Raw genomic sequence first — 15,795 nt, 5'->3', positions numbered from 1 at the left:
CAAATAATTACTTCATACAGCACACTAAGCTCGTCGTGATGGCTTCTCGGTGGACTCTGCATAAATGAAGACCGGGAACGCTCAGCTCTGATCGCACCGAGACATACACAGAACCGGTCTCCTCCCGCTCTTGGCCTCGCCCGGTCCTTTTTAAAGAGATAAAAGGAGCAGCCTGGGTCTCTTGATCGCACGCAAACCCAATCAAGGCCTTTTGCATCCTTAACAAGCGGGCCCAGCGGGAGAGCCCGGCCCTTAAAGGCGATCTAGCCAGGCCCCTCTCTTTGAAATCGCTCAATCCATTTTAATGATTGGTTCGCTCCGGCGACATCAAAGGCGCCTCCAATCGCCACGATCCTGATAGGCTGACGGGGAGCCAAAATCAAAGTGTTGGGGAGGGGAGGGGGGGAATCTGAGCGCAGGAGGAGAAAGAAGATCGCAGGTTGGGGAGGAAGGAGGACTTTGGCACGGAGAGGGGGAGCAAAGCAGGTTGCCACTTCGGGGCTTCCGGGCTCTGCAGAGTTTATGCGCCCTTTCCGTGGCTGGCTAGAGCTGGATGACCCCGATCCCAATGGCAACTTTGGCGGTGCCGAACTCGGCGAACCACTTCACCTCGTTTCTGCAGGTAGGAGGAATCTCCTCGGATTAGAAGTGGAGTGACCCCCTCTGGGTTCGCCTCGAGTGCGAGCTTCCTTCGGGGTCTTTTACCGCGTGTGTGTGTTGTGTTGTGTTGTGTTGTGCGTGCGTGCGCAATTCAGTAAGTGAGGACTTTCCTGATGCGGAGATTCAGCAGTTGGGGAAACTTCACCTGTTGATTTTTCCGCCTGACCTCTGGCAAGCTAAAATACGCAACCGGCGTAGTTCTGCTGTGGAAGGAATGGGGAAAGCGCGCCCTAACGTTTTCCGGGCAATCCTGTCATGTTTCTGTTGAGATGTAAATCCCATTAACTCAAGGAGGCTTCCTCTTCGATTCGCATAAGTGGGATAAATCTCAGAGGAACCCTGGAGTAAGCAGCCTTGGCTTGAAGGGATTAGGATGCAGACGTGTTATCCATCATTCTTATTAAAGCAAAGCAAATGATGAAACAGAAACTATTAATTTATCATTAGCGACAACTACCAATTGATTCTAGCACTTTGCTATGTTCCTTCCCCGTCTAATGTGACATTCTGTAAGGGATTGTGGAGTTTTAGTTGTGTAAATTTTGAGGGTAGGCAGCGTTCTTGATTACAGGGAATGGCAGGGCTTGGTGGAGCAGTGGGCTAATGCCTCCTTAAGTAACACCAACTGCCTGCAACTAGTGCAGGTTCGCATCCCACCAGGCTCAAGGTTGACTCAGCCTTCCATCCTTCCGAGGTAGGTAAAATGAGGACCCAGATTGTTGGGGGCAATTAAGCTGACTTTGTAATAATGCCGCTTGGGGGGGGGGGAAAGCCCTAATAAGCAGGCATATACATAGAATGAAGGCTATTGCTAAGCACATTGATTTGTGCTTTAGATTGTAAGCCGCCCTGAGTCTTCGGAGAAGGGCGGGATATAAATGGGATTAAAAAATTGATCTTTTGGATTTACTAAAAGGACGGTTAGCCTCTGAATTTCCCGTGTTTAACCACATCTGCTTTCCTTCTCCATTATCTCCCACTAAGGTTTCAGTATTGAAAGCTGCACTCTCATTTTGAGGAATAGCTAAGCAGGGACTCTTGAGGGAGAAGTGGATTTCACCTGTTGTGTTTCAAGCTAGGTAAATTGCCCCTGAACTGTAAGGAACAAATGGGTGCAAGTGAATAGGAAATGTACTAACTAGAAAGATGTTAGCTTCGGACTCTAGTGAGTCTGCTGAGATGCTGATGGAAAGGGAAAGGTGACCAATCCTAATTGGAGGTGATTTATTTTTTTAAGCAGGTAAGCTCAGCTGAGATTTAGATAGCAAGAACATTTTAAAAAGTGGAGAATGTGTTTTGTGTCTCTAAAGAAACAAAAGCTAACAATATGTGAGGTATTTGAGGTACAGACAATTTTTAAGGGATTGTTTAAGTTGGGGACAGAATTGTTTATTTTGAATGAAAACTTTAATTTTCAACTATATAGTTGTTGTATGACTCCTGGCACGCACAATTTTTTGCTTATGGGTGCTATACATATTTTAAACTTCTAATGAAAGTATTGTATTTTTTATTTTGTTTTGCAAAATGAGCATATTATTATATGAGTATATTATATACATTGTAGAAGAGGGGAAATAGATCTTACTGTGTTTTGTTCAGTGCCAGGAGGACTACTTAGAAATAGGCTACAGCTCGGTAATATAGCTTTGCTTGGAAATGGCTGCAAATTCAGTTCTCACATATCCAAATGAAAAACTGGATACTGAGTTATTGAAAAGAATCTGCCTAAGACTTGATAAGCAGTTGAGCTTAGACAATATTGGCTGGGCATCTAATTCTAGCAAGAAGAAGGTGACACTTTGAATGGGGAAATGTGACAATTTAATGCCTATTGAGGCAAATTTAAAAAGTCACAACAACCATTTAAGCCATTCCATAGAAAAAACTTACTTATTTCCTTTATCCTAACCCAGGGGTAAGCAACCTCGGCTGTTTTATGACTCATGGACTTCAACTCCCAGAATTCCTGAGCCAGCATGGCTGGCTCAGGAATTCTGGGAGTTGAAGTCCATGAGTCATAAAAGAGCCAAGGTTGCCTACCCCTGTCCTAACCACAGGCCTAAAAGGTAGATCCCTACTGTCACCAATGCTTAGTTGAAGATTAAGGAGCTCACCCTGTATCCACCATTGTACAACTTCCTGATTGACTCTGAATTTGCCTTTACCCGTAACGTTGGCTTATTTTGAGGTAAGCCAACATTTCTTCTGCCTCCTCCTGACTTATTTAAAACCAGAACAAAGCTGTAGGGTGCTCTGTCCTTCCATTGGCTTGACTCTTGCTTCACCAACCTTCCAGCTCCTAGGTGCAAACAAGCTCTTATCTGCTGCAGTCTATTTTTTGCAAGGAAGAGAACTTGAGGAAAGAACCACTAAAATCCTCCAGTTCCTAGCTAATTTTACACTCTTCTGTTTAACACCACCACCAACCCGCCGTCGCTGCCCCTGTTGTGAAAAATGGGCTGGCTGTAAGAATGTCGCCATGCTGTCCTTCTGGGATCACAGCTACAATAAAGGCTTTTTAAGTAAGAAATGGCATGGCGCCTTCACAGCAGGGAATTCTCCCAGAAACTGCAAATGACCACCTTAAAACCTGTTCTGAAAAAAAGTGCTGGGCATTCTCCTATTCCTTCTGCTATAGGATGTTCATTGGTCCAGGAGCTGTGGCCATTCAGGTGAGGAACATGGCTTAAGTTCCGTGCTCAAAACTCTCCTGTGGATAAATAAAACCTTTATTTGTTGGAGCATTCCCTGCCTGTTTGCAACTTTTCAAGAGTGGCCTGTGGAACAGGTTCCACTGAATTCACTATCAGCTCTTTCCTAGGAGGAATGTATAGCAATGATGCTTTAATGCAGGTTTGAAAGGTCGCAAAAGAATTTGGCAGCTATTTCCCACTTTTCATACACACAATCCTGCATTAAAAGGTAGCACATGATCGAAGCGTATCCAACTTTTAAGTTCCCATCACTGACCCTTGTTTTCTTTTTTCTTTTCTTTTCTTTTTTTTCTTTTTGGTTCTCTCTCCCAATCTGTGGCTTTACTATTAAGTTTCCAGTAGGAAATAGTCCAGTGACTTTGGGTTTTATTAAAGAGAATCAGCAAGCTTTTCTTTCTGGCAGTGTTTTGCATAGGGGTTTGAACTGGCAAAGTTAAACCAAGGAAATGTTTAAACCAAACAAGGGCTTTGTGGACAGGATGAATGATTTTTAAAATTATTTTTCGATAAATACAGGGAAAATTGTTACGACATGAAATCAAGGGACCAATGTAGCTCATAGTAAAGTAGCATCTTGATTTTGGGGAATGACAAAATGAAAAACATAGCAACCAATCCTGCGCGCACACAAAATCTTTGTAATTGCTCGAAAGTTCCAATCGCTTTGAAAGGTTTCACTCTTTTCATAATTCCAAATATAATACAATTAAAACTACTCCGGGAAGGCCAATATAACAGGAATGGAACTAGAAGCCAGTAGATTCTGGATGAGATTGATAGAGCTAGAATCCTGCATCCTGTTGTTCCTACTTGATGCTGATTAACTCTAAAGTTTCACCCCTGAGCATTTTCCCAAACATTCTTGAAGGTATAATACAGATTGATCCTAGGATCGACTTTGTTTTTAAACCTTAAATGTGTTGCTGTTTCACCAAACCCCTCGTCAATGTCTCACCGATCCTGAAACATAACAGTGGTGACAAAGGTGGGATGTGCTGCTTAAGGAAGAGAGAGCCAGAAGACCAGGCATCAGCGCCCTGGTAGGAACCACATTCCCTGCTCTGCCTGCCAGCAAGCCATGCTGGAGGCACCCACATCCTAAGGATCCATCCCTAGGATCAACACAGAAGCCCTTAGCAGCACAAGACATTGAGAGGTCGTGACAACTTACCATGGTGAAGGTCGGCAAGCTGTCGGAGTTCAACGTGTTGTATCCCAAGAGGTGGAGCTCATACATTTCATGAGTCGAGAACTATTTGCAGGCTAACCAAGTTAGCGAAAACCTAGTCACTCCAGCTACACTAGAGTTGGTTGCCTACTCCAAGCTCAAGAAAAACCTTAAGGAACATTTTGAGCTGAAGCTCTCCATCATTGCATGGAGATACGCGTTCGAGTAAAGGGAGCAGCAACCAGGAGAGTCTGCTGCTGAATTTATAGCCGTGCTACGACAGGCGTCCCGGCTCTGCAATTTCACAGACCTCGAAGAGAGACTGAGAGACCATTTGGTATGTGGGTTGAGGAACAGGGACCTTCAGCAGAAGCTGTTTGTGAAGGGAACTTTGATGTTCCAAGACACCCTGAAAGAGATAATGGTCAAAGAAGCTGCCGGGGGAGATGTCAAAGCCTTATAGCCCTCCAAGAACACACCCAGCCCAGAAACCATCCACCATGAGGACACCGAAACTGCCGACGACCCTGACATGGACACTGAGATTGACTGGCTGCAGAAGCCACCAGAAAGAGGGCAGACATGGACACTGAGATTGACTGGCTGCAGAAGCCACCAGAAAGAGGGCAGCAGCCATCTGAGAAGGCAGTTCCCTTCACTCGATGTGCGGGCTGTGGAGGCAGACAACGGAGTGCAGGTTCCGTACAGCAATGTGCCAGGCATGTGGCAAACAAGGCTACATCGCTGCCATCTGTAATTTGCTGATGTTTTCAGCCCTAGCTTAGGCAAGTACAAGGGACCCCAACTGCCATTCACCTTGATCCAACTGTAACCCCAATCGGCATCAAGCCTTTTGCCCTCAAACTAAAAATAGATGCAGAGCTGGACAAGCTGGTGCAACAAGGTGTGTTGCAGCCAGTAGATAGCAGTGTGTGGGAGACACCCATAGTTACACCACTTAAAGCCAATGGTGAGCTGTGCATATGCACAGATTACAAGTGCACTATAAATAGGGCACTTACACTACATGCATAACAGGTGCCTGTAGTCAGCCATATTCTGGTGCCTCTACAGGGAGGTCGCGTATTTGCCAAATTAGATTTGGCCCAAGCTTACCAGCAACTGCCCGTGGATGATGCCACAGTGGAAGCTCAGACCATAGTCACCCACAGGGGAGCTTTCAGGGTAAGACACCTACAATTTAAGGTCAGTGTAGCCCCAGGGCTTTTCGAGAGTGTGATGGAGCGCACACTAAAAATCATTCCAGGTGTGTGCCCTTATTTCGATGACGTCTTCATAGCTGGGGAGTCAGTAGAAATCTTGGCAGAACAGCTCAAAGCCGTCCTTCAGTGTTTCCGCAAAGCAGGGCTGAAACTGAAGAGGGGAAAATGCAAAATTGGGGTAGATTCAACCGAGTTCCTCGGTTTCTGCATAGATGCTGCAGGCATTCATCCAGCTGAATCCAAGCTTAAAGCAATTCAGCAGGCTCCCAGTCCTAAGTCAAAGAGGGAGCTTCAGGCTTTCTTAAGGTTACTCAGCTTTTATCATGCTTTTCTTCCACACAAGGCTGCAGTGGCAGAGCCCTTACACAGGCTGTTCAACAAAAAAGTGCAGTGGCAGTGGATGTGAGCGTCCACGAGAAAAGTTTCTTGGCAGTCAAATCACTGCTGTCATCACACTCAGTACTGACACATTTTAAGGAACAGCTGCCTATCAGCATTGCATGTGATGCATCCCCGTACGGAATAGGGGCTGTGTTGAGCCATTTAATGGCTGGCGAGAGGCAAGCTCCCATAGCTTATTATTCAAGGACTCTGTCTTCAGCAGAACACAACTACGCCCAAATAGATAAGAAAGCACTGGCCATAGTGGCTGGTATCAAAAAATTTCATGACTACTTGTATGGCCACCCATTCATGGTTTTCACAGACCACAGGCCACTTCTGGGTTTGTTCACTACGGACAAACAAACACCTGAGATCCTTTCCCCACAGATGCTGAGGTGGACCACCATCTTCCTTTCAGCCTATAATTACAGGCTAATTCACAAACTGGGCTGGGAAGTGGGCCACGCGGACAGCCTCAGCAGGCTGCCCCTGCCTCAATTAGAGCCAGACCCCACTCCAGCTGCACGCATCCTGGCTATCCAGGATTTGCCGGAGTCTCCCCTTTATGCTGGGGATGTGGCTGCCGAGACAGCCTCCAAAAAGTCTGCGTCTTGAAATGTGTGCATTGCGTTTTGAACTGGGTGTACACAGGATGGACAGACATTAGTCCGGGGCCAAACTTCCAGAGTTTTTATAGGAGGAAAGATGAACTGTCTGCTCACAAAGGCTGCATTCTTTGGGGTAGTATGGTCATAGTTCCCAACTCTTTGAGGACTAAGGTCTTAGAATCTCTGCATGAGGAACATCCTGGAATAGTCAGGATGAAGGCACTCGCGAGAAGCTACCTGTGGTGGCCAGGGTTGGCTCCATATAGGAGCTATGACCAGGGGGGCCTTTGCCCAGGTTCGCCTGGTGCGCCAGTTGCGGCCCTATCTGGACCGAGATGCCCTACGCACAGTCACTCATGCGCTCGTGACCTCCCGATTGGACTACTGCAACACTCTCTACATGGGGCTGCCCTTGAGGATCACCCGGAGGCTTCAGCTGGTACAAAATGCGACCGCGCAGGTTGTGATGGGGGTTTCCCGATACTCCCACATAACACCTCTGCTCTGCGAGCTGCATTGGCTCCCAGTTGCCCTCCAGGTAAGAATCAAGGTGCTGGTGATGACCTATAAAGCCCTAAATGGCTTGGGTCTGGGATATTTGAGGGAGCACCTGCTGCCGGCATCAAGCTCCCTTCATCCTATGCAGGGAGGGTCTTCTCAGGGTACTGCCGGTAAGAGATTGCTGGCGGACAATACCCAGGGGGAGGGCCTTCTCTGTGGGTGCGCCGGCCCTTTGGAACCAGCTGCCTGTAGAGCTTAGGACTGCCCCTGACCTATGTTCATTCCGCCGGGACCTGAAGACCTGGTTCTTTGAGCTCTCTGGCCTGGACTGAGGGTATTAATTGGGGTTTTAACTGGTTTTAACTAGGTTTTTTATATTCAAGGTTTAATATAATCATTTTAATTGTTTTAACTTTTGTAATTGTAGTATTGTTTCTTTTAAAAAACCTTGTGAACCGCCCTGAGTCCTACGGGAGAAGGGCAGTATATAAGCCTAATAAACTAAACTAAACTAACTAAAGACATTGAGGCCCAAGTACACAGCTGCTACATTTGCCAGCAATCCAGGCCTGAAATGCCTCAAGCCCCAGTCCACTGATGGGAAACCACGTAAGCCCCGTGGTCAATAATCCACATTGATTTTGAGGGATCATTTCAGGGACAATTGTTCCTCATTGTGATGGACAGTCACTCTAAGTGGTTAGAGGTTGCACTGTCCCAACTATGACTACTGCCAGGACCATCCAGGAACTGTGCAGGATCTTTGCCATGCAGGGGTTACCCGACGTGCTAGTTTCAGACAATGGGGCTCAATTTACCACTGTGGAATTCCAGTCCTTTCTGAGGGCTAACTTGATTAAGCATGCTACTTCGGCCCCCTTTCACCCGGCCTCGAATGGCCAAATGGAATGCATGGTCCGGACAACCAAAGAATCCTTAAAGAGGATCATAGCCTTGCCTTGTAACTGGCAACACAGGCTGGCAGATTTTTTACTCTGCCAACACACAACTCCCTGCACTTCCATGGACAGAAGCCCAGCAGAACTTAGATGGGGACGGCACTTAATCACTAAGCTAGATCAGCTGCATCCAGACTGAGTTTCCTCGGACTCAGCACAGCCAAACCCACTGCAAAGTTTGCAAGTTGGTGACTGGGTTTGGGCACGGAATTACAGTCAAGGGGCACTGTGGGTGGTAAGGTGTCAGGGCCACTGTCTTACGAAGTAGTCCTGGAAGATGGTCGAGTGCTCCACTGGCACATCGACCAACTGTGCTGGAAGCTAGCAAACCAGTTGCTGGCTCAAGACTCTTGTGAAAGCCAGCCCCAGGGGTGGCACAACAGCAGCCTGGCGGTGGAGTCTGCATGCACTGACAGTCCCAGCCGAGGAGATGGGGGGGTGGGGATTAGCAGTTGGTAAATTACCCTCGCACACAGAGACTGTACCCACTGAGTGGAACCGGCAGACGGCTCCAATTTCCAACCCAGCTGAAACTTTTCCACCAATGGACTTTGGCTTGGGTCTACCAGAATAGACCAGCCAAAAAGACTTGGGGCGACCCAAAGCAAACGGGTCTCAGAACACTGGTCTACCCAGCCTGGCAGGCAAGCTGGTAGACCGGGAACCTCCAGCGGTTCCGAGACGTTTGGAGTGGTTGAGAAGGCCACCAAAGTATTTGCAGGACTATGTTCAATGCTTGAGATTGTGAACCATCTAGGGCAGGGATAGGCAACCTCAGCTCTTTTATGACTCGTGGACTTCAACTCCCAGAATTCCTGAGTCAGCATAGCTGGGAGTTGAAGTCCACGAGTCATAAAAGAGCCGAGGTTGCCTACCCCTGATCTAGGGGGAAGGAGTGTTATGTATTGGTATAAAATACTTGAAAACCGTTGTTAACTGTTGGGTCTGTTTAAACTCCAGACTGCTTGTCTCCAGAGTTGTTACTTGTGTTTTGAGCAGGAAAGACTGCTTTAATCCCATTGGCCGCCACCTAGTGGTGGTCCGTATAAATAGAAGCTTAGCAGCAGTTCACACCGCTTCTGTGTTAACTTAATAAATGTGTTGCTGTTTCACCCAACATCTCGTCAATGTCTCACCGATCCCGAAACATAACAAGCACTTCTAGTAAAACTGCACAACAGCGAATAATGAGTTCATTTTATGACTGCAGCATTCACTTAACAATTGCTGCAAAAACACAATCGTGTGTCCATTTCCATTTTATTACTGGTACAACTTACAACCACAATGGGCAAGCTCCACTACGGTTGTAACTCGAGGACTATCTGTAAACATTCAGTCAGGATTTATAAGTGGAAACTTCCTGCTTAATTGTAATGCTTCTAGGATTCTGCCTCCTGCTTTTTTTTCTTTCTTAAATATATTTCAACATGAAAAGATCAAAGCAGCATCAGAAGAAGAGTTGTTTTTTTTAAAATTGGGACACAGAAACAAAAAAACCCAGCAAAAACTATGCCAAAGAGAAACTATCAGTACCTATCAATACTAGGCCTTGAAGTCTTAACAAGCCCTTGCAGTACAATAAAATGTGCCTTCTACAACTCTGAGGAGGAGCACTGGATTCAAACCTTTTTACAACATCAAATCAGCCGCTTTGCATTTGGATCTTTTCCCCAAGCATTGTTGTTGTTGTTAGCTGCAAAGTCGTGTCCGACCCATCGCGACCCCATGGACAACATTCCTCCAGGCCTTCCTGTACTCTACCATCTTCTGGAGTCCATTTAAGCTCACGCCTACTGCTTCAGTGACTCCATCCAGCCACCTCATTCTCTGTCGTCCCCTTCTTCTTTTGCCTTCAACCTTTCCCAGCATTAGGCTCTTCTCCGGTGAGTCCTTCCTTCTCATTAGGTGGCCAAAATATTTGAGTTTTAGCTTCAGGATCTGGCCTTCTAAAGAGTAGTCAGGGTTGATCTCCTCTAGGACTGACCGGTTTGATCGTCTTGCAGTCCAAGGGACTTGCAGGAATCTTCTCCAGCACCACAGTTCAAAGGCCTCCCCAAGCATAAACTCAGGCAATGAACAATGACTTGCAGATCTTTTGACAGGCTTTTAACTGAAGGCATAAAAGTCCTGTTCTAAAGTGGATCTCTTTCCAGTGATTGGAACCAAAGCAGCTTCACAAATTGTCCCTGCTTCACCCAGCCCTCCTTATTACATTTGTCTTGGGGGGGAAAGATACAAAGGTTTGAACATCCACAGATTATATTCCCATCTAACAATGTTTGTATAATGGCATTGCTTAGCAAGTATTTATTGAAACCTCTTTAAGTATAATATTTGTCCACAATACTTGCTAATGTTGTTGATCCATCTTGTTTTAGGTCTCTTTCGTGGACACTTTTTATCAAGTGGGATCCATTCTATGACTGCCTTGGTCCACCTACCATCAGTTCTTCTTGCTATGTGATTGGCCCATTTCCATTTCCATTCTTTTACTCTCTTGATGTTATTGTATACTTTTGTTTGTTCTCTAGTTCATATGCAGACCTTTCTATCTTGTCTTCTAATGTTGAGCATTATCTTTCCATGGCTCTTAGCTTTTGTATTGATTGTGAGGTCAATGTTTCACTGGCATATGTTAGAGCAGGTAGCACACACTGATCAAAATATTTCAGGCATAGGGGGAGGTAATTCTTGAAAATTACGCTTAGCCTGGCAAATGCCTGCCAACCACATTTAACACATTCAATTTCCTTTATTATATGACCTTCCATTGAGATCCTTTGGCCAAGGTATACGTAGTGGGCTACTATGTGTAATTCTTCTCCAGATATATATATATTTTTCTTTCTTTGTTGAATTTATTAAACATAACCTGGCACTTTTTCAGGTTTTTTTTAAGCCAAATGTTTCTCCTGCTTTGTGCAGCTCTTGTATGTGTCCTTGTAGCTCTTCTGGGTCTTGTGAGAAGAGAACATCATCATCTGCAAATCTTAAGTGATTTAAATAGGCACCATTGATTTTTATTCCATCTTTTGCCCAGCCTAGTTTATGAAATACTTCTTCAAGGCAGGTTGAGAAAAGGGTAGGTGATATTGTATCACCTTGTTGTACACCTCATTCTCTGTTGATTTCCACTTTAATTGTTGCTATTGTTTTTTCATATATTGATTGTAGTAAGTTTACGTAAGATGCAGTCTCTACACCTTGGTTGTGCAATGCCTTAATTATTGGTTGCTGGAATACTGAGTGAACGAGATCAATGACATCAGCAAGTATTGTGGGCCCAATTGACGAAAGGTCAGGACCATATTGGTTGGAAACGTGGGAGAGGCCTTCATCCTGCATTGGATAGACAACGGCTAAAATGATGATGATGAAGAAGGTGATGATGATTTATTTGTCAAAATTCTAAAAATGCCAGAGTCCATAATGACTCTGGGTGGCATATAACATTAATAACAGTTAAAAAAAACACAACCAACAAAAAAGTGGTCAACATGTAAGAGAGAGCAATTAAAAACATATCCCTAAACTTCCCATAGGATTTCTCAAAAGAGCCCACCATACTAACCCAAATCCTGGGGAAAGAGTCAGGTTTTCAAAGGTCACTTAAAGAAACCAGGGTAAGCAAAGAGTCTGAAAGCATGCCCAACTTGATTGTACAACATAGGACAAGCACTACTGGAGACAGAAGGTGTGTCTCATAAATAGACCTATGATTGGGAGTGTCTCGTAGGTCAGGGACATTGAATTGTATCTAAAAAGCCCATTGGCAATTAGTGCAACTCTCAAGACAAAGGTGATACATTGGGTGCACTGTGTCATGCCCACAAATGCCTGTGGATCTAAATGATTTTCAAGGTTAGCTCCACACAGAGCACGTTGCAAATAGTCACACATTGTGGGTGAGTGACTGTAAGAAAGCCTCCTGTTCCAGGAATGGGCACAACTGGGACACAAAATCGGTGCTAAGGCTGACTTGGCTTTGCTCATCAACAGTACGTTATTCAAGAGAAATGCTACCTTTGCTTCTTCTCCTGCACTTTTCTCATGCCTGTACCTTTGTCACTTATAATCCCTTTCCAAATTGGAGGATTCAAGAGTGTTCCCACCGAGGTCAGGGTCAGGCTGCTCTTTTCTGCTTCCAAATAAAATATTGTTGTCACTATTAATATCAGGGAAAGTTACAACTCTGGAAGTAAGAAAGAGAATGTTGTTTGTTTAAAACTGAGATTCTACATAGAGCTAAAATTCTAAGACAAATGGGATAGAATGGAATGGAAAGGGGTGGGATGGGAAGGGATGACATCTATCTACACTTACTTAGTGTTGTTCTTTTCCCCCCCCAACAGTTAGTCACAGTTACATTATGTTGAGGGATGGGGATCAGTTAGTTTGAAACTTATCTCAAGTAAGAGCCTAACAAAATTCGGCAACATCCAGAGAGATCGAGTCCCTTTGATCAGAAAACAGAAATTGGGTGTAGAAAGTATCGGATACCACATTAGGGCTCAGTGTATTGTGTAAGCCAAACCTGGTCTTCAACTCAGGAAGCTCCTGTTCTTCCTCTAAGAAGTGAGAAAAAGGAACCTGCTCTATCCGCTGACCTACATACGGCATTGTCCAAGCAATTCTTCTTTTGAGAAAACTGGTTCTGTACTTGATTATGGCAGATGTTTGATGCAATTCCCATTGCAGATAACGGCAATTTAAGACTTAGATGAAACATCACTTGTAAAGTATTGGGATTTTTACTTGAACTGTTCACGTGTCTGTTTGAATGCTGCTTATGGTTGCTCAATGGTGTGTCTGTGTAACGGTCACTGACTAAGCCAGACTTGCTGTCTCCAAGAAAATCATTGGATAATTTGGGGTGGGAATGGGTTCCTTTAAACCTATTGGCTGCCACCTAGTGGCCAACCGTATAAGTAGCTGCGCAGCAGCCTTCGTTTCAGTTCTGTTCCTGTTTGCCTCAATATAGCAATGTTCCTGTTTGCAACCCCTCGTCTCGCTTATTCTTTGCCTGTAAAGAACCGACTACACAACATCACTCATGGAGCCAAATTAAAGATGTATGCATGACAGGGGAGGAGGATAAAATGACCATATATTTGGTAACCTTAGCTTGGCAGGCAAAGGTAATCAGAGGATGCATGCAAAGTGCAAGATTTAGCAAGTGTGCTCCAGATGATGGCTTGCTTGGGCAGAGTTCGAGTAGAGGTTGGCTAAGGTTTTAGGAGGATTAACATCTACACTCTTGCTCAGTTGTTGTTGTTTTTTTTACTCTGCTTCAGGACCGCTCTCCTAACTCATCTCCAGAGGACATCACTGTCAACTACCCCACCTTGGCCTTCCGAGCAGCACCTCCTCTACCCTGTTCTTCAGCCAGCTCACCAGGGTCCTATGAATCTGTGGGGATGTTTCAACTCTGGAGCAATGAGGTGCCATCACGCTCTCACACAACCGTGGCGTTTGGACGACCCAAAATGCCATATCACGAGCAAATGGTGGCTAGCAATAGTGGTGCCTCACCCCACGAACTGCCGCTGACACCGCCAGCTGAGTCCATCTACTCATTGGAGTGGTCACCCGTCAAGATGTTGGCGCCCACAGTGCATCCCTCCTATGCTTTCCCAGAAGCCCAGGACTCCTCCAGTTTTCTGCAAGGCCCGTGGCCTTTGGGTACAGCTGTCCCTCCAGGCCACTCCTGCACTGATGATGCCCCTTGGTGGACCCTGCAACAGCCAAGCAATTTCTCTCTTGGACATTCACTAGTCCTCAGTCCCCAGCCTCCCCTCGCACCCTTCCTGCAGAGCCCCCCCAAAGGGCTGTTGAGTACAGCTCGCCGCTGTCGTCGCTGCAAATGCCCCAACTGCCAGGGATCCAGCAGGTCCCACGAGGAGCCAGGGAGGAAGAAGCAGCATGTCTGCCATCTGCCAGGGTGTGGCAAGGTTTATGGCAAAACCTCTCACTTGAAGGCCCACCTCCGCTGGCATGCAGGCGAGCGCCCCTTCATTTGCTCCTGGCTGTACTGTGGGAAGAGCTTCACTCGCTCAGATGAGCTGCAGAGGCACCTTCGGACACACACAGGGGAGAAGCGCTTTGGCTGCCAGCTGTGCCCCAAGAGATTCATGCGGAGTGACCACCTAGCAAAGCATGTTAAGACCCACCAGGGAAAGCGGGTGCGGAATGTGGCTGTTGTGACAGCAGCAGCAGCGGGCATCAAGCGAGAGTGATGTTAAATAAAGAGGCCTAAAAGAGTAGAGATGAGGTCAAGGAAGCAAGGAGGCGGCTATAGCAGGTTTACGGTATCTGGGCTGCAAAAATCTGGACAGCCATCAGATAGCAGCAAAGAGATGGCTCGTTGTACATACTTTTCTACCACCTACTGATTTCCAGCCCTTGCTAAGGTGCAACTGAATTCATTTTACACCCAACATTAATATCGACCAATTATATATTTTTTCCCAAGAGCCTGGCAACTATAGATCAGTGGGATGCTATGAAATCTCAGTCAGAAAATCTGAAGTCCTGCAAACATTCCCTAGCAAGAGTGAAGGATTGGTTAGGTCCATTAAATAGTGATTCCCGAACATCCACCATTCCATTGGTATAAAAAACAGGAGCAGGCGGATAATTCTTTTGTGTCAGGGGGCCAGGTAGTAAATCCTGGGCTCTCTAGGACTAAATGGCTGCCAGGTCACAAACTTCTATTTCCAGAAGGCAAATTGGTGAGTTGCTCCCCACTAGTCCCCACAACTACTTCAGACCTCCCCTCCCTCACCCTATCTTCCTTATAACCCTAGATTACTTTTGGAAGGAGTGATGTTCCTTTATCTAGGCTCAAGAGTACATTTCTAACAGAAAACTGGGTTGAAAAGCAAAGTATTTTTTATTTTCTAAATGTGGTTATTAGACCTGAAGGCAATCTTGGGAAATAAAGAGACCTGTGCTTTGCTTTGCAGCAGGCCAATTTCCAACTAGCTTTTTTATTTTAAAACATCTTGAAAATATTAGTGTCATGTTGGATAAGGTGCCTAATGGTGATCAGGGAAGTGTCCACAGAAACAATCAAATGCATGCACTGAAAGGAAGTTAATAGGTAATTAATGCCTTGGGTTACCTTGAGAATTTGTAGCAAGTACAAAACAGAGTTGGCCCAAATAGATGAATCTATATACTTCTAAAACTCTTCTATCTGTTTGATTGTTTGTAACCTTCAACTGGGTGAAATAGTGCACCATAGGGCAACAGTTTTGGAATCAATGTATCTCAAATGAGAGAATGCATCCAAAATCTGGGATCCATGACTCCTGTCTGAATGAAATGTGGTAAATTAGTGGCTGCTTCAGTGCTGCCTCACTGCCAAAGTTAGCTGCAGTCAGCCATGGTCATGTGATCATCATTTCCAATGCTCCATCCAGCTTTCTACAGGAAAAGTCAGTGGGGAAGCTGGCAGGAAATCCGAAGTTGCTTTTGCTCCCACTGCTTTTTTGCCTGCCAATAGTCATTCAGTTTCTCTGTTAGGAAAGGAAATATCTCCGAAACAATAAGCCAATGCGGCATGGGTTG

At 45.6% G+C, this 15,795-nt stretch overlaps 1 protein-coding gene across 1 annotated transcript; it reads left to right on the top strand.

The window, feature by feature from the left end:
* Positions 1–568: 568 nt before the first annotated feature.
* Positions 569–14,459, top strand: LOC310633720 (transcription factor Sp5-like; the record flags this gene model as incomplete). The annotated part of the gene is made up of 2 exons (XM_083351586.1): positions 569–622; positions 13,518–14,459. The coding sequence occupies 2 exons, from the start codon at positions 569–571 to the stop codon at positions 14,457–14,459; spliced, it is 996 nt and encodes a 331-aa protein (XP_083207712.1).
* Positions 14,460–15,795: the final 1,336 nt, after the last annotated feature.

The sequence above is a fragment of the Vipera ursinii genome (assembly GCF_947247035.1).
Source record: "Vipera ursinii genome assembly, chromosome: 2".
Taxonomy (NCBI): domain Eukaryota; kingdom Metazoa; phylum Chordata; class Lepidosauria; order Squamata; family Viperidae; genus Vipera; species Vipera ursinii.
Note: the sequence above shows the minus strand (reverse complement) of the source record. Positions and strands in the feature narration are given on the sequence as shown.